Source organism: Nelusetta ayraudi, unplaced genomic scaffold (assembly GCF_046127955.1).
Source record: "Nelusetta ayraudi isolate G7.1 ecotype Tasmania unplaced genomic scaffold, CSIRO-AGI_Nayr_v1 ptg000174l, whole genome shotgun sequence".
In the NCBI taxonomy this organism is placed as follows: Eukaryota; Metazoa; Chordata; class Actinopteri; order Tetraodontiformes; family Monacanthidae; genus Nelusetta; species Nelusetta ayraudi.
In genome coordinates, this window is record NW_027466223.1 from 1020017 (window position 1) to 1040323 (window position 20307).

The 20307-nt window shown below is 46.6% G+C and overlaps 2 protein-coding genes across 3 annotated transcripts; one reads left to right on the plus strand and one right to left on the minus strand.

The window, feature by feature from the left end:
- Nucleotides 1-2028: 2028 nt before the first annotated feature.
- nrros (negative regulator of reactive oxygen species) lies at nucleotides 2029-6305 on the plus strand. The gene is made up of 3 exons (XM_076014845.1): nucleotides 2029-2194; nucleotides 3358-3475; nucleotides 4267-6305. Exons 2-3 carry the CDS (start codon nucleotides 3371-3373, stop codon nucleotides 6211-6213), a joined length of 2052 nt encoding a protein of 683 aa, XP_075870960.1. The 5' UTR covers nucleotides 2029-2194; nucleotides 3358-3370; the 3' UTR covers nucleotides 6214-6305.
- A 3352-nt stretch (nucleotides 6306-9657) lies between these two features.
- sh3glb1a (SH3-domain GRB2-like endophilin B1a) lies at nucleotides 9658-19836 on the minus strand. Of its 2 annotated transcripts, none has more exons than XM_076014844.1 (9): nucleotides 19693-19836; nucleotides 17879-18020; nucleotides 16864-16992; nucleotides 16517-16650; nucleotides 15479-15571; nucleotides 12785-12874; nucleotides 12551-12651; nucleotides 11845-12070; nucleotides 9658-10688 (listed from the first exon to the last, which is right to left on the minus strand). In XM_076014844.1, exons 2-9 carry the CDS (start codon nucleotides 17913-17915, stop codon nucleotides 10581-10583), a joined length of 918 nt encoding a protein of 305 aa, XP_075870959.1. In that variant the 5' UTR covers nucleotides 17916-18020; nucleotides 19693-19836; the 3' UTR covers nucleotides 9658-10580. The 2 variants fall into 2 exon arrangements, with proteins under 2 accessions (XP_075870959.1, XP_075870957.1); XM_076014842.1 differs by lacking the exon at nucleotides 19693-19836 and adding an exon at nucleotides 18511-18787.
- Between the last annotated feature and the right edge of the window lie 471 nt (nucleotides 19837-20307).

Consider the following 20307-nt stretch of genomic DNA (forward strand, 5'->3'; position numbering starts at 1 on the left):
TTCCATTTACTTTTCTGAAATATTTTGCTTTGCAAGCTGAAAATGTCTTGTTATCCACAAAAAGTCTGAAATGTAGAAAAACAACCGAAAACGACGATGTGGCAGATTGACGGCGCAGCCGTGCATGCGACGTCATCGATGTGCGACGACGACCACGCACCGAAACAAGCATGACGGCGGCGGCGGCGGCGGCGGAGGCGAACGACAAAACAGCGATTGCGTTTGATACCTGGAAACGCAAACATTATTTTGAGTTCAAACGAAAGTCATTCGTAATTGATTACCTATGAAACAAAGTAGTGAAAGAAGTAATTGAATTACTTTTAAAGGAGTAATCAGTAGTCAGGAGTGGGACTACTTTTACGGACTAATCCCGGCAGCACTGTGCATGAGCAGGTACAATGTGGGACCATGAACGTCCATAACGTTCCAGAATTATATACTTTTTAACAGTGACGACGGATCAGTCAACAATGTGGGCTGTTTGGATAAGATGTCTCAAGATCGCTGATGATGAAACAAGAACTCAGGGTGCAAACTGAACACAGTACTGAACCACGTGATCGAGACTTGCGAGTCTCTGTCGTGCCGCCATGCTGTACCAGCGCGCTTTGGAGCTTGATTTGTAAAAAAACGGCCTTTTCCTAACGAGGAAGGCTGCGGGGAATACTTTGTCTTTGGTGCGGAAATATATTTTTAGTCATGTACATACTCGACCCGTACTGTGCTAATGTTGCATCGGGGCTGTCAGGAATGAGGCAAGGATTGATGCTGCTAATGCTAATGTGACCAGGACGCAAAAAGGTGCAGGATTGCGTTGAGGCAGCTCGCAAGAGGTGAAAAAAAAAAAAAAAAAAAAAAAAAAAATTGCTCACTGTGCATCCGCGCACACTTGCGTCGTGAGTGGGCTGTTGTGCGTCCATGTCACACAACCCACTGATGAAGAAAGCCTCTGCCGGCCAAACCCAACGTACCAAAACATCCAGTAGTGAGAGCCTAACGCGTAGATGTCAGCAAAGGAGGGGAGAGGGGGAGGGGGAGGGAGGGGGGGGATAAAAACAGGAAGGAACCTTTTAACAAGTTAACTCTTAAAGGACAGTATCATCACTTCCTGATTCCCAATTCCCCATTCTTGCAACCATGGCTGACCATTAAGGGGACGCGAGTCGACGGCTTACTGACAAGTTCAGCAAGGGATGAAAGAGACGAGCCGCTCTTGGTGGTTTAGGAAACTGAGAGGGGGCCGAGTGCGAAGCAGCGTTTGGTTAAAAGTCTGTGACTGGGGGTAGGGGGGGGGGGCCTGAGGCGTCGGCGTGCTACGGTTTGCGCGCCGCTGACCACAACCCCCCCTCCCCCCCGGATGTGTTCACGGTGCTGTTTGGTCAACCGAGCGCCACCGGCCTTTGCGTTCAGATGCTTTTTTTTTTTTTCTCTCTCTTTTTTTTTTTTGTTGCGTGCGCGCTTTTGGTGTTGGTGCATGGTTTGTCACAGCTGTCAGAGTGTCACAGGCCGGAGATCAGGCAGGAAGGGCGTGTGCGCGCTTGTGTGTGTGTGTGTGTGTGTGTGTGTGTGTGTCGAGCGGTTTCCTCTCTCGAATGTTGGCTGATCAGGCAGAGCGGAGGGTGTGAAGGGTGTGACGGGTGTGTTCTCTGGGTTTCTGCGGGCGGCGTGCGCATATGCGAACATCTTGCGAGCGCGCCCCCCCCCCCCCCCCCCCCATCACCATCATCACCACCACCACCACCACCACCAACACCAACAACACTGGCGCCTGGCGCTGCACACGCTGCTCCAGTGGCGAACAGAGCCTGGAGGGAGACGAACTTCACGCGCGCGCCCACCCTCCCCCCCGCAACATCGACCCCCCCCCCGCCGTCCCCTTCCTTCCCCACCAAGACCGCTCTTCTTCTTTTTTTTTTTCTTCTTTTTTTTTTTCGTGATTGCAGCTCGTCCGTGTGACTCGGTTTCCGTTGCCTGCCTTCTTCCGTGAAGAGTTTTAAAGAAGAAAGAGAGACAGAAGAAGAAGAAGAAGAAGAAGGAGGAGGGGAAAGAGTCGTCCGCGCATCGGCAGGCGACGGCGGCCGAACTTGACACGCCAGAGCGCGCTTTGCGTCGGCGGAGGGGGAGCCAAACCAGCGATATGGTGAGGGGATCAACCGTCGGTGGCTCGGGAAATCCGCACCTGACCACCAGCGTAAGTCAAGCGCGCGAGCCTGCGATCTTACGGCGGCGCGTGCAGCGTGCGGCTCGCCCCACGCAGCGGAGTCGGGTTTAAACGCGTCCTGCATCTGTCTGTCTGTTTGTCTGTCTGTCTGTGGTGCACGGCATCTCCAGCGCTGGATAAGATTCCAGTTGCCCCCCCCCCCCCCCGGCTCATTTCTCGCATGCAATCTAGTTCACGTGTCGCCAAATCTGTGAGAACGACAGCTATGACAACTGCGCGTTTCTTAGCATATATAAATGTGCAATGCGTCATATGTGCAATCCTGCATATATATATATATATGTATATAAGTCTGTAGTGTCTCCTCTACTGGCACCATCCGTTTGAAACAGGCGTGAAATAGAAAGCATCTTCTCAGCGACACGTTGGTTTTTTTTTTTTCTTCTTCTTCTCTTCTTTCGTTCGCTCGTTCTTTCTTCTGCGGCCAACTTTTTTTTTTTCTTGTTTCCCACAGTGTGTTGATTACGCCCTTGTGCCCCGAGACCTTTGTGTTACAGAATTTAGATCATGCTTCTCACGCACACACACACACACACACACACACACACACACACTACCGGCAGTAGTAGTGATATGACATGGTGTAACTTTATCAAATAGGTAGGACAGTTTTTGTTTACTCACAAAAACAGTTTTGTTTTTTTTTTCAAAATTTTTCAAAATTTTTTATTTTTAACTTTTTCTAAGACGCGCAGCTTCAGTAAAGTTAGACGTTCCGATCAAACAACTCTGTATTGTTCTCGTGGATCAAGAACTCCAACCGAGACCGAGAAGCCGCTGCGTTTTTTTTTTGTCACATAACGTTGGAGATTCATAAGAATTTTTCACGTTTCTCTATTTTTAAAAGCATGTGACCAGGGACGCTCCGTTGTCATGTGCGCATCAGTGCGGGCCACTGTGCGTAAACAAGGTGTGGACAACAACAGCAGATGAAACAGTGGGTTGAAAGTTTGCGAAAAACATAAGACGCCCCCGACATTTAAACGATGGTGAGCATGTAGGAGGATGCCAGAGTTGAAAATACATTAGATTGTGTTGTTTAGCCGATCGAAAGCTAAACGCTGCTATGGTAGGGTGTCTTTTTTCCTGCGACACGTGCTAACCCGTCTTTCTGTCTCTGGCCTTGTCGACAGTGAGGATGTTAAAATGCCAGTCCACAAGCTCGCTCCGTCCCTGCTGTGCATTTTATCCATGTTGACACCGATACTGACTCCGGCCTCCAGTTATCCGCAGCAGAGGAGATGCCAGCTGGTGAGACATTGTTTGTTTGTTTTCTCCTTCTATCGGTCTATAGACAAATACTAGAAAGACCATTGAGTAAGATGAGGTAGCGTGCGCTGATGTGAGAGCGCACGGCGTACACATCTTCACGTGATAATGTGAAAAATAATGTCGCCATTGGTTATGGTTACAGCTATCAACTGATAACTCAGGGTAGTCGGCTCAATTCCAGGGCGTAACTCTTCCATCTGGGGATGATACAGGAATCGGATAAAATAAAGTAAAATAATCCCCCTGATGTACGATGCGCCACTTGATCATAGTCATACCCGGTGAGATGTCAGCATGACTGATGGTGAACAAAAGCAAGACATCTTGCCATAAAACTAAAAATAACTTTATGGTACTTAATTTGAAAATAGATATATTATTTTCAATATATTATTGAATATTGAAATGTTGAATTTTACTATATCTAACTAATATATATATATAATTATAGATGTTATATTCATATATAGTATGAATATATTTGTCGAATACAAATATTGTACATAACTGCGTGACATTACCATGACCGTTCTCATGTATTCAACTTCTATTTTCGCTATTTCACCATGTCAGATTTCAGAATTTTATATGTTGCGCAACCCAAGGTTACAGATGGTCGGGAGAACATCCTGTGTAAAAAACAACAACATATTCTTTCCACTTTGCCACATCAGGGGGAACAAAATGGGAAGTGGTGCGCGGGGGTTGTGTGACATACGCACAAGGAATGCACGATGCACGCTTTAAATCCTGTTTCCTTCTCCTGGCAGAGGCAACAAATGGCGGCCTGCAACAACTGCAATCTCACCGCTGTGCCTGCCGGTCTGCCGGGAAGCATCGAGGAGCTTCAGCTCAACTACAACCTCATTCGGGCACTACAGGACAACTCCCTCAGTTACCCCTCGCTGAGCGCCCTGAGCTTGGCTTGTAATCATTTACAGAGAATCCAATCAAACACTTTTCAAGACTCGAAACTTTTAGTGAGCCTGAATTTGGCAAATAACAGACTTTATATTGACCACCAGGAAACGAGTCGCGCATTAAGGACTCTGTTCAAACTCAGGGTTCTGGATCTCTCGGAGAACGGGCTCGACGAAGAAATGGCTGCCACCCTCCTCCAGAACCTGACGTCCCTGGAGTACCTTAATCTGTCCGGGAACCTTGTGAAAAGACTGGACGAGGCCTCGTTCGCGGGTCTGGAGCAGCTCAAAGAGCTTGACCTGCAGAGGAACATGATCTTCGAGATCGAAGGTGCCTTCGACGGCACCCACAAGCTCCAGCGGCTCAACCTGGCCTTCAACTATCTCCCTTGCCTGTACGACTTCCACATGACCCAGCTGCTCACCCTCAACGCCAGCCACAACTTCATCGAGTGGTTCATCTCCAGACAGGAGCTCAACGACACTTTCCACCTGGAGACGCTCGATCTGTCGCACAACAAACTCCTCTTCTTCCCTTTCCTGCCCACCCACAGCCGCCTGCGCAATCTTTACCTGTCGCACAACAGCGTCCGTTTCTACGAACATTTGGCGGCCAACGCCACGGTCGAGAATTCCAGCGCAAACGTCGAGTTCTTCAACGTCAAGAATTACACCGGCAACGTCACAATCCAACTATGGGACGAGAGCGTGCACGGCGACGTCTCCTCCGTAGAGATTTTAGATCTGGGAGCGAACCAGGTGGAGTACTTCCCCGAAGGCTTCGTCCAGAAAATGCCCTCCCTGTACAGGTTTAAAATGTGCAAGAACTGCTTGAAAACCTTAAATCTAACATCGGGGGAGATTTCAAGCCGGCTGTATGAGCTGGACGTTAGCGACAACCAGCTCAGCCAGATGCTGGCAGACGAAGGCACGGTGAGCGCTCTTGGTAATTTGACGTACCTCAACCTCAGCCACAACGCTCTGGAGAGCGTCCCCTCCGGACTCTTTTCTTCATTGCAGGCCCTGAGGTCGGCGGACCTCAGCTACAACAGTATTGACATTTGTCCGTCGGGAGCAGTTGAAACAAGTGCAAACACTATGTCCACGTGCGTGGATTGGAAGCGCGTTGCCTCGCTGAGGCAGCTGTACCTGAACGGATGCAACCTTCAACGAATCCCATTGTCCGCATTCGCCGGTTTGCTTTTAACGCATCTCGAGCTTTCTGACAATCCCAGAGTCGTTTCACAAGATTCAATACGGAGTCTCAGCCCGACGTTGCAACATTTAGGTTTAGGGAACGCTCTGCTCCAAGATTTTGACTTTTCCCATTTCCGCACCCTGGAGTACTTGAACATTTCAGGGAACAGCATCGCCAGCCTTCCGGCTTCGCTTCTGAACCTCGGCCTGAAAGTGCTGGACGTTAGGGACAACAGGCTGTCCACCATTCCGACGGGGCACGCTAGCACGTTAGCCCTGAAACTGCACACGATTTTCCTCAATGGAAACCCTTTCAACTGCTGCCAGACGGACTGGTTCAGAACATTTGAGACGATCAACGTGGTCGGACGCTCAGACATCGAATGCAAGGACCTGTTCCAAGCCATGCACCGCCTGGAGCGCTTTAACTTGTCTTCGTGCTTGAGCAAGGACGGGGAGTCGGTGCTTTGGTACATTCTGCTCATTGTGCCTATCTGTCTTTTCTTCCTGGGCATTCTGATTATTACTTTCCTCACCTTCAAACCCGAATCTGTACAAAAATCCATAAAAAAGAAGTGTTTCAAGCCCACATCTTACTGAACCCTGCATGTGTTTGTGCGACACATTTCGGTGCGCTGTCAAAACATAAAATAAAAGTTGCTGGAAATAAAAAAAACAATTTAAAACGTTGCATCTTTGTTTTTCACAATTGTCATATTTATTGTTGTTTTTTGGGGGCACTGACCTGAATCTGTAATACTGATCATTTGCTCTCTCACACGGCCGCGTTTGCCAAAACGAGCCAGCTGCTATCCCTGATGTAAACGTGTCGATCTTATTTGTGTGTGTGTGTGTGTGTGTGTGTGTGTGTGTGTGAGCGCGTCTATTGCAGAAGCAGGTTGATACAAGCTGTTGCTATAAGCAGCAGAGGAAACGTGAAATTTCCTGTTTTGCTGAGATGTGCAGCAACTGCCCAGTTCTGTATCTCAAAGAGGGGGTTTGAGGTTTCCTTCCTATCAATGAGACGCACACAACCTCGACGCGAGCGTCCCGAGAGAGTCGGCTGGGGCCCGTGGTAGCGCACGGTAACACAAACGGTAACCGTCCCTGCCACGCGCGAGCCAAGGTCACCCGTATCGGCCACATCATCAGAAGCTTTATACTTTTAAATAAGAGCCGGCATCCGATCGGTTTAAGACGCGGTCTGGAGAGTCGAGGTGCGTCGCGTTTGAACGCGCCATGGATGTGTGCGTCGCTGAGCAGCGCGATGGAGGCCTAACCAGAAAGAAACCAGAATACCACTGTGGTAGCACTCAGGGTCATGGTGGTTGGAACATAAAAAAAAGAGAAAGCAGAGTCAAGCCTCTTTGTGCCAAATTCTGCATTATCACTTACAACCCAGTGACTGGCATCGGTTTGTTTGTTTTTTTTACGCCACCAAACTGGGGGCTTTAGTTCATAGCAGCAAAAGGAATTGCTAAAATGAACTAGTTCGGCTATGTTCGGAAGCTGCAGAGGTAAAAAAAAAAAAAAATCTAATTAATGATAATAATTACAATAATTATAACTGGGGCTGTGCACAGCTGTGCCCTATTTTAAATTGCAGATTGGAGCCAGCGTTTTAAAACCAGTTGAGAGCAACACATCTCCACTTGTACTGAGACATCCGTGCCTCACATGGACAAGCAGGCGCAAAATGCTGCCGCTTGCTCGATCACGTATAGGAAAATGATTGGGAAAGGCTTTCCACCGAAATAACATAGTTTTGCGGAACACTCCGATCACACACTGTTGAACAAGAGGATATTAATTTGCACGCTCAGCAGAAAACCCCCTGAGATGATTGGGAAGATCCATCTTTACTTTTGCGGAAAATATCTGGTGACCAAGTCAACTCGAGATCATATTCACACCATACATCTTGATATGTTTATATTGTTTCAGAATTGGCTTTTTGTAGAGATGAAAATTCAAGTTGGTGCAATAAGGCTTGCTAGGGATGACAGAAATGAGGACCGATGAAAGAGGAAGCGTTCTCTCCCCCCTTGGCATGTTTTTCTCTCTCTCTCTCTCTCTCTCTCGCTTATCTGATTTGTTAATCTGTTCAACACTTTGCCTGTGCTTTAGCACTTTCGTTACTTTTTTTTTTAAAAGGATGTGAAAGCTCTAAATAGAGCGCTGAAGAGGATGGGGGTGCTGCCAGGGGGTTTAACTCCCAGTTGTATATGCGTGAAGGCCGGTTTCACACCAAAACACAAAGTATTAGCTCATACACTTTGTGGAATTTATTACATACATACATGATGACATGGCAGTGGTGGCAACTATCATCCTCATCAATGATGAATCATGGTCCAAACACACTACAGTGTTCCAAAAGGTCCCTTCACAGACTGATTCTTATATATATATTTATATGTATATATATATATATATATATATATATATATATATATATATATATACTACCAGTCAAAAGTTGTTTTTTTTCATCTTTACGACTTTCTACACTGCAGATAGATACTGAAAACATTAAATATATGAGCAAGACATGTGTAATTATACAGCAAAGAAAAACACGTCAAATAACTCTAAATATACTTGAAAGGTGGCTATTTTGAAGACTGTAAATGTAAAACTTGTTTGAGTTATTTTACACTTTTATTGTTTCCTACATAATTCCTTGTGTGTTCATGCGCAATTTCGATTCCTTTCAATTTAGCACCTGCAATGTCATTAGTCAGAAAAGACATTAAATTCATAGGGTGTGCCACGACTTTTGACATATATATATATATATATATATATATATATATATATATATATATATATATATATATATATATATATATATTTATATATATATATATATATATATATATATATATATATATATATATATATATATATATATATATGTATGTTGCTGACCTTCAGGAAGTTGAGAGCCAGTTTACAAAACTTCACTTCCTGTTAACCCTTCCCGCTCCTTCATACACAGAAGCTAAGGGTCTATGTTAAGTCAGGAAGCAACTCACTGAGGCCCACTGTGTGGCTGTTAGCCAAAAGGGGCAACTGGCTGAATAAAAAATAAATAAAATAAATAAATAAAAATTCGGATAAGACCAACTGAGGTTCGTGTGCACGCGAGGCCAATCTGTGTTTTCCTACAAACATCTTCACAAAGGCGTACAAACTCAAACTGGGTCAGAGTTATTTCGTGGGGATTTCTTCTGCGCACAGCTGCTGGCACTGCAGCTCCGGGAGTCGTGAAAATCCCAACGGGAAAATGGGTCTGGAGAGAGACCAAATTACAGCGACATAGCGGGAATGAGCTCGGTTTTTGCCGTTCCTTCTTCAGGACGAATGTGTGTCAAGGAGGGACTTCAGAGTGACGCTCTTCAGCGGAGTGTGGTGTTTCACACGGGGGACCATCAACACTGGTTTACGAAATTGCGATTAAATTCCTCATTTCAGCAAATGTGAATACTCATAATTTCTTTTCTTTTCTTTTTTTTTTTTTTTTAAGTGTATATACATAAACACACACATGCACATCTATATACACGCATACATGTATGATAAACACACACACGTACATATTTATATTGCCCCCCCAAAAAACTACACCAAAGTCTCCAGTCAAGAGTGAATTTGTGAAGAGTGGCGGTTGCATTAAAAACGCGGGATTCATTGAACCGCAACCACCTGCGAAGTCTTCTGCTGTCTTCATCTCACATGACTCAAATCCGTCCTACAGTTTATGTGCCAACAAACCGACTTGTTTCACAAGACGATAAGAGATCACGCTGCCTGCAGTCCCACCTAGTGGCACCATTCGGGAATCGCACCGGTTTAAAGGCACGAAAGGATAAATAAAGCGGTGCAGATGGTGTTACGTTATGTTATGTATTCACTGAGTCCCTTTTACTCATCTTTCTTATACCAGTAGCTGGGTAACAACCGTAGCACCCTGAGCACAAGTGGCTCCTGATGTAAAAACAAATAACAGACGCAAATAAGGAGAACAGATCTGACACGACACATTTTAATTTTCTTTTTTAATTTATGCATCATACTGGATTTTTATCTTACAATTGTCTGCCATTTCATCTTATGCACACGGAACAAAAAGCAAAGTAATATACTTACATTTCCCCAAACATGTCAAGGCGGCTGGATGTAAATTTGAAATGCAACACGGCGAATGCAATGAGATTAAAAAAATAGAATAAAATAAAATAAAATGAAAAATACGAGTCGGCAACAAAATCAAACCTCCAAGAGACAAATTCTTTTTTTTTTTCCGACAAGTTTCAGCCAATAACTTACAAATACTTGGGTCCGGTAATCAGTGGAGAAACAGGACACAGTGCGAGAATACTGCGGGGAGGAAGGTACAAAAGGGTTACGTCGTAGTAAAAGGCACTTGCTGATGCCTGGCAGGCGGCTTTTTTTGGGCAAGTCGTTCTTGCCCAGTCACTGGGCAAATCCACTGGTACGGTTATTCGCTGGCACACAGATGTACACAAAAGTGCTGAAAACAAAACAAACGACACGCTATTCACACCAATGGTCGCCACACAGCCGTTGGACCACATGCAGAATTCTTTATGAAGTAAGACTTTTGACGCGGTTGGTATTGATGCACACTCCAAAGTGAAGTGAAGTCACTTTTGGAGAAGAATAAAACCGAAAAGAAGAAGAAAAAAAATTAAATTTAAAAGCTTTTTGTCACCATCCGAGACACAATGTAAACAACAAAAAAACTCATTGGAAGTTTTCGAGAGATGATGTGGCACGTGCTTTCCTGCGGGTGGTGGTGGTGGTGGTGGTGGTGGTGGGGGGGGGGGTGTGAGATATTATGACGGCGAGGAAATGCTATTCCTGAAAATGGCCTATAAATATGAGCTCGCACGCGTCGCAGTGGGCGAAGGCAGGAGGGAAGGAAGGCAGGAAGGAAGGACTCAGTTAAGCAGCTCCAGGTAAGTGATTGGCACTTTGCCCTTCTGGTTGCCTCGCTCGCCCATCAGCCAGTCTGAATCCATGCCGGGGCTGCTGCTCACTGTGATCACCTGGCGAGAGACAGATTCATGTCACACTGTGCATTTCAAAATATACGACGCTCCCGTCACTATCGAAAAAGGGACGTTTCTCATGACGAAAAAAAATCTATCTTCTCACACTGAAGAAAATCACGTTTCAGGGAACACGATCCATGCAGAGCGAATTGGACGACGCCTTCTGCGTTCAAAAAAAATTCCTTCATCTCTGTGACCGTCATGGCTGTGAACGGCAGCGGATCAGAGCCATCAAGGCTGCACATCTGCATTACATGGCGGCTGCTATTTATGCAGTTTATTTGGGGGGCTTTGGGACCATGTGACCAATGGCGGAACGTTTCCATCCCATCGTCCTTAAGATAATTAAAAATATTCATTTAAATGGAGGGGGGAAAAGACAAACGGATAAACAAACAGAACTAACATCACAGACTCAAGGACCCGACAGTAAAGCAGCACAGTGCAAGATGGAGTTTGGACTTGCAGGTTGCAACAAGCAGACCTTTGGTATCATTTTGTTCTAGTTGTTTCATATGGTTAGCCTAAAAGTATCGTCGCCTAAGTGAACGTTGAACGTTTTCAGAAAACAAGAAAAAACAAGATTTCTTAGCAAGCACATGGGCAAACTACGGCCCGGGGGCCGTAAGCGGCCCATTAAGCGTTTTTAATCCGGCCCGCCGAACTTTAAGAAATCATATTAACAATAAATAAGTCATAAAATAGATTTATTTCACCCATTTTTTTCAGAGTCATTTCTATAGAGAGCGAAATACCACAGGGCTTCAAAAGACACTGATTTTGCTGTAGCCCTTATTGTTCATTTTCAATAGACATTAAAACCCATGTTTTCTCCATAACCCACGATATATGGTTTCCTTCTCCGTCCATCTGCTCCCGCTCCGGCTCCCTCTGTCAAATTTTAGAACCCGTTGCGCCGCCGCCAGTGGAAAGTTTGACCACCCCTGATCTAGACTCGTGCATTTCTGACACGAGGCGTTGAGGAAGTCTCACTCTGAAGTCTCCCGCGTGCAATTTCCTTTAGCGCAGGCACCTTTCAGGCCACCCGCTCCGTTCAGCAGCATAAAAACCGGATGTTTCGGCAAGACAACGGCCCTTGCATCACATTTGTGCACAAATCTCATTTTGTCCCCCCCCCCCATCGACCCACCTCGTCCGCCAGCAGAGAGAGCTCGTTGCTGCCGGCCGCGTCGTAGTCGTACAGCACGCGGGCTTTGCGGCTGCCGTTGGTGCTCCGCAGCTCGTTGAAGCCGCCGGCCGACGCCGAGCCGCCCGACACGCTGGGCAGGGAGGCCGTGACGGGGATGGTCGGCACCGAGATGCTCGCCGCGGCCGACACCGGAGACTGGTTGTTGTTGGTGAACGACGAGGGGAAACTGGTGAGGGGGGGGCAGGGGGGGGTGTTAGCAAAGGTTCCTACTCTTTCACAATTTCACTGACAAAATTTCGAAACAAACTTTCCCGTGACCCTCGTTATTAGTGTAATAATAATTGCTTCAGACATTCAATATACAGACATAGTATTCATGTTGATCTTCAGTTCAATGAAAAATGGAGGTGCACAGAGTTGGTAAAAACACCCTAAACATTTATCCTCTGACTTTAAGTTGACTTCTAACGAGTCACGTTTTAACTTTTTTTTTTTGTATGTCGTTTAAAAGTAACTTCGTATACAGGTGTACACCACACCATTTAACAAAAAAAAAAAACCTGTGTAAAAAAACTTTCAATGAATCATGACTAATTTAATGTCATTTAATTTAATTTAATTTAATCGATTAAATTCTTAATCGGCAATTAATCGATTAATTGTTAACATCCCCAGTCAGAATCGATCATTGCAAACTTCGCCTCACCTGCCCAGCTGCTTCTGAAGATCCACCATGTACTGGTAACACTGTGCGTAGTACGTAGTCTGGGACTCAACGAAGTCATTCAGACAGCGTAGGTGGTGAGCCTGAGAATGCAAGAGACATTTTACACCTTGCTGATGCCTGTGTGAGGGGACAGGACGGTGAGTGGTCCATGCTGGAGTTTTGATGACCGAACGGCTGGCGTCCAGGTCGGGCCTGGGCCGCGAGGCTACGTACGTGGGTGCTGCTGATGCCCTCCAGCAGGAGGCGGGTGATCTCCGCCTGCCGGTCGAACTCGCTCTGGGTCATCCTCAACTCCTGCTCCGCCTGAGTGGGGAGACGCAAAGGCCGCACGTTCATTTTCAGAAAACAAAAAAATTGGACAAACACCCAAGTTGAAAAGGTCTGATAGCAAGTGGTAGGGATGGGCGATACGGACTGAAAATCTGATCGCGATCATTTCTGGCATTTATTGCGATAACTATAAAAGTGACGATTAAAAAAAAAAAAAAAAAAATCCTGTTTACACGGATACGCTGGAAACGACTGAAAACTATGCAGTACCTATGCCAGACCTGGTGTGGCGCCGCAAGTTTAACCCCTGAAGACGGAAGAACAAGAGCAGCCGAAGCACGCCGTGTTTAAAGCAGCAGCAGCAGCGGCTCGCTAACAACATTAGCGCCACAGAGTGCTATCGTTGTTTGGGAGTTGTGCTAGCAAAGGTTCGCTAACATTTTTGTCATTTAGGTTTCCTGCCTCAATATCCCAGTTCGCCGACCCGAAAGAACATTAATAAAAAAGTAAAACGGGGTGTTTGCGAATCGCTTTCGCTGTGTTCATTTTCACTTTGCACGCAATCCACGATTGATTCTTGAGCACCGTGTGGACGCTATCGGCCCGCCTTTTTTTGTTATTGGGCGAGCAAGTGCGTTGTGCTAGGTAATTACGTCATCATCAGGCGCTTATCGTTATTATCGCGAGATGACACATTCGCACCGTGGGGAATTGTTTTTGGACTACATATTGCAAACAATAACATATCGCCCATCCCTAGCACGAGGCCAGTTTTGCCTCGCGTTTAAGGCAAAACCTTCCGACATCGCCATAAAAAAAAGTCGGCGTCGATGAGTGAAAATGACGAATGGGCAAATGTGAGACGATGGAATAGAAAACCACAGTGAAGAGGCAGCGAGTCAGAGGCACAGGGCGTCGAGACAACATGGAGGAGGCACGACAAGACATTTCTCCACGAACACGAAGGGAGCGAGGAGGGAGGAACACGACGAGCAGCGCACAGCTGAACGAGATGTTTGTCTCCTGGGGGAGGGGGGGTTTCCTTTTCCTCGCACCGGGCCAAGAGGGGTTTTGAAAAAAACGAAAGCCGCTGGGAACAATGGGGGCCGCCACCGAGTCCAAAGAAAATATGGATCCGGTGGCCGAGAGAGACAGGGTGGTGGGGGGAGGGGGGGACAATGGCCCTCGCTGTCCTAGAGCCCGGCACAGATAGAGATAGAGAGATAGATAGAGAGAGAGAGGTGTGTAGGGAGAGGAAGGACCGACACTGCTGGGCTGTGAGAGGTGCCGGCGGTCTGGCGTGGCAAAGGAGACGGCAGCTGTTGACACAGCAAACAGGGGGATTTGGTGTGTGTGTGTGTGTGTGTGTGTGTGTGTGTGCGCGTCTGTGTGTGAGAGAGAGAGAGGGGGAGAGTTTTGATTCAAGAGATGGCCACGACATTCCACTCACCTTTGTCACTTCCTCCGCTCACATCTGCTGCTTTGCATTTTTTTAATTTTTTTTTTTTTTAAAAACACAGTGACACAGTAGTTAGAGCCGCAGCTGTTGCCGCGCCGTCGACACAACAAACCCTTACGCTGCACACGCGTGTGTTAGTGTGTGTGTGTCTTCACGCTTCGGGGAAACCACCCGCTGCCAACGTGGGCAGCCACTGCCAGCGTTTCCCCTCCCTCAGGTTTTCGGCAACCACCGTACGTACTACCTCAGGCAAACTACGCCCCCCTCCCCCACCAACCACCGTACGTACTACCTCAGGCAAACTACACCCCCCTCCCCCACCATACGTCAGGCAAACTACACCCTCCCTCCTCCCCCACCAACCACCGTACGTACTACATCAGGCAAACTTCCCCACCGACCACCGTACGTACTACATCAGGCCAACTACACCCTTCCTCCTCCCCCTCCCCACCACCCACCGCCGTGCTGGTGCGCGCGGATTGACTCGTCGACGTCACCCCGCGCTCGGCGTTAACAGAGCCCAGTGTTGACAGTACACAGGTCTGCTTGACGGTGGAGTGACTCCGCTGCGTGGAAACGCTCGACCACGCGATCCGGAGTTGACGAGAATCTTTCACCGCCTGAGTCTGAGCCGCCAGTGGGCAATGATGGAAACGTGGCTAATAAAAAAATAACCCCGCAATTGTGGTCCGCAACCAAAGAGTCCAAAGGGGAAGGTGCTCGGAAGGTGCAACAGAACATTTGTTCTTGCAGGTACTAAACTGAAGTTTTGGGGGGGGGGGCACTTCCGCACTCAGGGTCGCAGGGGCTGCGCAGACGGACAAACAACAATCCACACTCACACACAGTTACCGAAATGGCAAAAAAATTTCAGGGTTTTTTCCGGCGTTACCAAAATTAAGTTACGAGGGGAAAATAAAATTGAAAGTGCGCGGTATTGCGACACGACGGTTCAAAAATAGAGAAGGGGAAACTTCCCCACAGCTCCTCATGTGACTGAGCAAAGTCACAAGAATCCAACTGGCCAACTGCTCCAAGCTAATGTGATGTCAGGGAAGCGGACAGGTGGACACACTGACGCCACTCTGGTCCTCTGAACAAGGAAAGACACATTCCGGTGGAGAACAGTCTGTCATTGTAGCCGACTGCGTGCGTGTCTGTGTGTTTGTACTTACAGCGGCTCTGGCGTCGGTCATCCTCGCCTTCTTTAGCCTGGTTTTAGCAGCGTCCAAGTCCAAACGCTTGACCTGCAGCAGCTTCCGTTCTTTCTGCAGGCCAAAAAAAAAAAAACGAAGACAGGTTCGAGTCAGTGTGTTGACGCTTAATTTGGTCAGGCCTAATTAAGTCAGGGAGTTTCTGCTGGCGTACGAACCCAGAGCTTTTTTTCAGTTGAGAGCAAACAAACGTGGCTGCAGCGACTCAACAGTAACGACAGAGGATGAAGCCAATAAAAATGTGTTCTTAAAGCCCTGTGCTACACGTTCGTCACTCTTTCGTTCAATCTGCAGCACGAGGAGGCAAACTTATAATGAATTTCGATATTGCAATAAAACTTACTTATTTGTAGTCGACTACCGATTAATTGCCGATTAAGAATTTAATCGATTAAATTGAATTAGTCGCGATGAATTGAACATTTAATTGAACAACAGCGTCGTGGCAGGAAAGAGCACTTCACTTGCAGATGCTGTGATGGTCAGAATATACCTGGAACAAGTTACTTTAAACAACTTTTTTTTTTAAAGTTCAAATGTGACCCATGAGGTGTCAACTTTTCAATATTTAGGGTGTTTTTACTGTTTTTAATGTAAAAATGGCTCCCATTGGACCCTCAACATTATTTAAGGGTTAAATAATGTGTTCCTTGCATGGTTTTCATTGTGAAATTTAGGTTCTCAGGAAAAATTGCTGCTTATCAATCAATCGTCAATCGATCGATAAGGTCAATCGTGAATTAATTACATAATTTATTTATATATATTTTTTCTTTTTTTAATTTCTATTTACTCTCTTAATTCTTCTCTTTGCACTGTATACGCTTGCTGCTGTAACCACGCACATTTCCCCAATGTGGGCTAAACAAAGGCCTTCTTAATCTTATGATCCGTGCAACACGATGAACAATCAAGGCGACTGTCATCCGGAGTTTAACGGCCACGAGCGGCTGCCGCTGCTGGCTACATTCTCCGGGCGGCTGAGAAAGAAAAGCTCACCAGGATGGTTTTAAAGTCGCCGTCGAGAAAGTTCTTGAACGGCGTCAGGAAGTTGATGGCGGCGCCTTGGATCAACTCCCGCCCGGCGCCGCCGATCTGCTTCTCCGCCTCGCCGCATTTTATCATAGCGTTGCCTGGAAGGGGGGGGGGGGATGCAATCTTAAAAATCACATTCAACTGGAATTCTAAAACAGATTTTTTTTTTTTTTAAATAAAAAAAGCTTTTAACTGTATTAATTCTATTCTACAAGCAGGCTTCCGGGGCCTGAGTGAATAAAACTGCCATGTGACACATTCAAAGCGGGCCAGAACTCCGCCTCGTGGTGTGACTTCAATGCATTCCCCACCGTACGCAGTCCCAGGGCCGAGTTCACTTCCTGCGTCAATCAGCGACTGTCCGAGCAGCTCGTGGTTGCTCATTCGCGACGGGGCTTTTTTCTCCAGCTTCTCGTACACAAACTCCTCTAGCCGGACATCTGAAATAAGAAAACTCAATTAGGTGGGTCATGGGACTACAGTAGGAGGCAAACAGTATAATTTTGTCGGAAAAACAACAACAAAAAAACAAAAAACAAAAAAAAAAGAAGAGGCTTTCGCAGTGACATCAGCCAACAAGAAACAGCGTCCCCGTCTAATTGGCTATTAATGCGTCTCACATGTCGGGTCAGGGTGGTTGGGGGCGGGGGGGGGGGGGGGGGGGGGGGGGGGGCTGCGTGACATGTGTTAACGCTTGGCAGCCGTTCCGGTTGCTGGAGTTGCGAGGGGAGTTGCGCAGATCAGGAATGCCGACGTGCTGCGTCCCGCGGGACTGTGGGTTTGGTGACCAGCGGCTCCGCTCCGCTCGAGTCGACCAGGGGCAGCAGCAGCAGCATCCTGGTGCGAAGCCTCAGGAGGAGGCACAGCTGAGTTCACAAGCTTCACAGGCGCCCCCCTGTTAGCCCCCGAATGTCAAACAACATTTATTTATTTATTTATATTTACCGTGACCTCTCACACCGACCCCGACTCTCTGACCTACTTTCAAGTGACGCGTTCATCTATTTTCCCTTTACGCTTATTTATTTTTTTGCACAATAAAAGGAAGACAGAAAGATCAACAGATTGCGCATCGTCAAAACGAATCTTTTCCATCTCCATTGAGCAGTGCTTTGGGCTGTATTTGCACGAGGTAAACGTGGTCATTTGCAAAGGGGTGGGGCGGCAGGGTAACCCTTTAAATAGGGGGTACCTGCGCTATAAAGAATGGGCGGTTCATCACGTCAGCGTTTCGTTTGTGAGCCGCGACAAAAAAAGAAGAAGAAGAAAAAAATAGAAAAGGGGGAAAAAAAAAAAAAAAAAAAAAAAGCAAGAGCATTGTCGTACTTGGGTTGGGCTGCAGCAACACCTCTGTCTGCTTCATGATCTTCTCCGTCCAGTGCTTGGTGGCCTCGGCTCTGATCAGGAGGTTCTCCAGATGGGCATCCAGCTCCGTCTTTTCAGCCTGGCCGAATTTCTCTTCCGTGAACTTTGGGAGGAGGGGGGGAAGAAATAACGAAAGAAAAACAAGAGTGGGTCGGAAAATGACTTGTGCGGAATCACAAATGCTTCCGTAATGGAGAAAAAACAAAACAAAAACAAAAACATATATCGCCAAGCAAACCGGGCGAGCTCGCTTGTGAAATCGCGAGTTATCTGATGAGCTAATGACAGCTTTATCTGTGAGGTGTTGCCGAGGCCTAACGTCACGGCTCGTGTTTCTTTCTCGACAGCTACAAAGTCTAAAGCTTGTGGTAAAATACCCCACTGTTCTACTACAAATGTGCCCACAAATGAAACCCCTCTCTCTCCCTCTCTCTCTCTCCCTCTCTCTCTGGTGATGACGGGCTAACGAGCTAGCCGAAGCTAACACAATAAACAAGACACGGCAGTGGTGTAGCACCAGGCGGCTAACGCTACCGAAACTAGCGCTTAGCTCGCCGACACAACATCCACCATCGAACACAAGTCAAACTTACTTGAACCGCCCGGCTGAGGAAGGTGCCGGCGTCTGCGGCCAGCCGCTTCACGTTAAAGTCCATGGCACCGCGGGGGAGAAAGCGCTTCAGCAAACACAACAAACAAGTTGGCTCAGTCACACTGCCATCCCGACACAAAATGTCATTGAGTCAACTTTTTTTTGTCTGTCTCGCTCGCTCTCGCTCTCTCTCTCTCTCAGTGTGTGTGTGTGTGTGTCCGGAGTTCCACCCAGCTGTTGATCGTGACAAAGATGGTTGCAGAGAGGCGAGATGACTCACTCCGCTGACTTCTTGCGACAGCTGGGAGAGCGTGACGCGCATGCGCACAGAGGCAAACGAGGAATTTCGACCGTTCCTGCGCTTTCATCTGAATTCCTGTATTTTAACTACAATAAATGGGGGGCGTAATGGAGGTTATCAACTTCAGTTGTTTTTTTTTTTGTTGTTGTTTTATTAAGACGGTTTCGGTCATTAAGCAACGTTAAACTCTTTAAGCGTTTTTGAATGTCCCCTCCGTATGACGTTATAACTTGAAAAGTATCACGTCAAAATGCGAAACTATCACGCTATTTCGTGAATCTATGACGTTATATCGTCAAGCTATCACGAAATAACGCGATAGTTTCACGTTATAACGTGAACATTAACACAAAATAACGCTGTAACGTGAAAATGATCACGGAAGAACGCCAAAGTATCACGTGATACTGAGTTCTGCTTTTTTTTTGTAGGATGGCAGCAATGCGCATCCGTAGTGCTGCATGCCGAACCGTTCTGTCTTGTCACTGCTGAAATCTCCCCACAGTGGGATAAAAATAAAATTGACCTTATGAGAAACAGACCTCTCACATGTCGACTCTGCAGATAATGCATGCATAGAATACATACATTGTTTGAAGCACTTTAAAATTAAAGTCAGGCCATGTCATTTTTCAGCCAAAAAAAGTATTGTTTCAAAAACATTGTTCCATAGACTCGTAACAGGTAGACTGGCCCTGGATTATTATATTACTGTTCCATAAACATTTGTTTATGCAATGCAATTACGTTTATCATCACGCAAAGTGAAGCTGTCTTCTGTTTCGTGGAAAATGTTTTTTAGGAAGCACACGCACAGGCGTCCCTGGACCGACAGAACCTCTCAGGGTCTGGATGTAATTATGCCAAACAAGAGTTCAATACCTGCTGTGAGGGAGGAAGTCAGGAAGAAGAATCAAAAGTTCTTCTTGCTGTGTGGAGCCCTGTCAGCAGCAATGCTTTCCCTTGGATAATAGATTGGGGGAAAGGTATCTTCTTCCCAACTGGAAACACCTGGAAGTTTCTTAAATCACTGCCAGAATGCCACAGGTTGCCATATTGTCTTACAAGTGTCAGCAAAATGTGCCAGAACTCAAATGGTTCCGGCTATTTATCATTTTTCTACGAGCCTAAGCAGCAAAGCAGCACTGTAACTGTAGCCCCCTGTAGTTTTCTAGAGCACGTCTGTGTTAAAGATATTAAAGCTTTGGCTTCGCTTTTTGGCCGGCTTTCAGAGGTGTTGGGGCGGCTGCCTTCACCAAGTGGATATGAAAGTCAGCGCTTTTTAAACGGCTTCTTTGAGGAAGGGGAGGAATCGATTGCATTTCCTTCTGTAAATGTATTTTCTTGCCTTTCAGCAGAGACAGGAACGGAAGAGAAGAACAGCCCCAAATACGAGAGTGAAAAATACGCATTACAAGTCGAAAAAAAAGAAGACATAAAAATAAATTTTCCTGGGGATATGGGGCTTATTCCCCTCAGTAAGACATGCGAAACCGC

Excerpts from the sequence above, each read along its gene's own strand:
- nrros (XM_076014845.1), top strand. The coding sequence starts at position 3,371 with ATGCCAGTCCACAAGCTCGCTCCGTCCCTGCTGTGCATTTTATCCATG. Across the intron at positions 3,476-4,266 it reads AGCAGAGGAGATGCCAGCTG|AGGCAACAAATGGCGGCCTG; the intron begins GTGAGACATTGT and ends TTCTCCTGGCAG.
- sh3glb1a (XM_076014842.1), bottom strand. The coding sequence starts at position 18,573 with ATGGACTTTAACGTGAAGCGGCTGGCCGCAGACGCCGGCACCTTCCTC. Across the intron at positions 16,993-17,878 it reads GTTGCTGCAGCCCAACCCAA|ATGTCCGGCTAGAGGAGTTT; the intron begins GTACGACAATGC and ends TTCTTATTTCAG. Across the intron at positions 12,652-12,784 it reads AGGGCATCAGCAGCACCCAC|GCTCACCACCTACGCTGTCT; the intron begins GTACGTAGCCTC and ends TTGCATTCTCAG.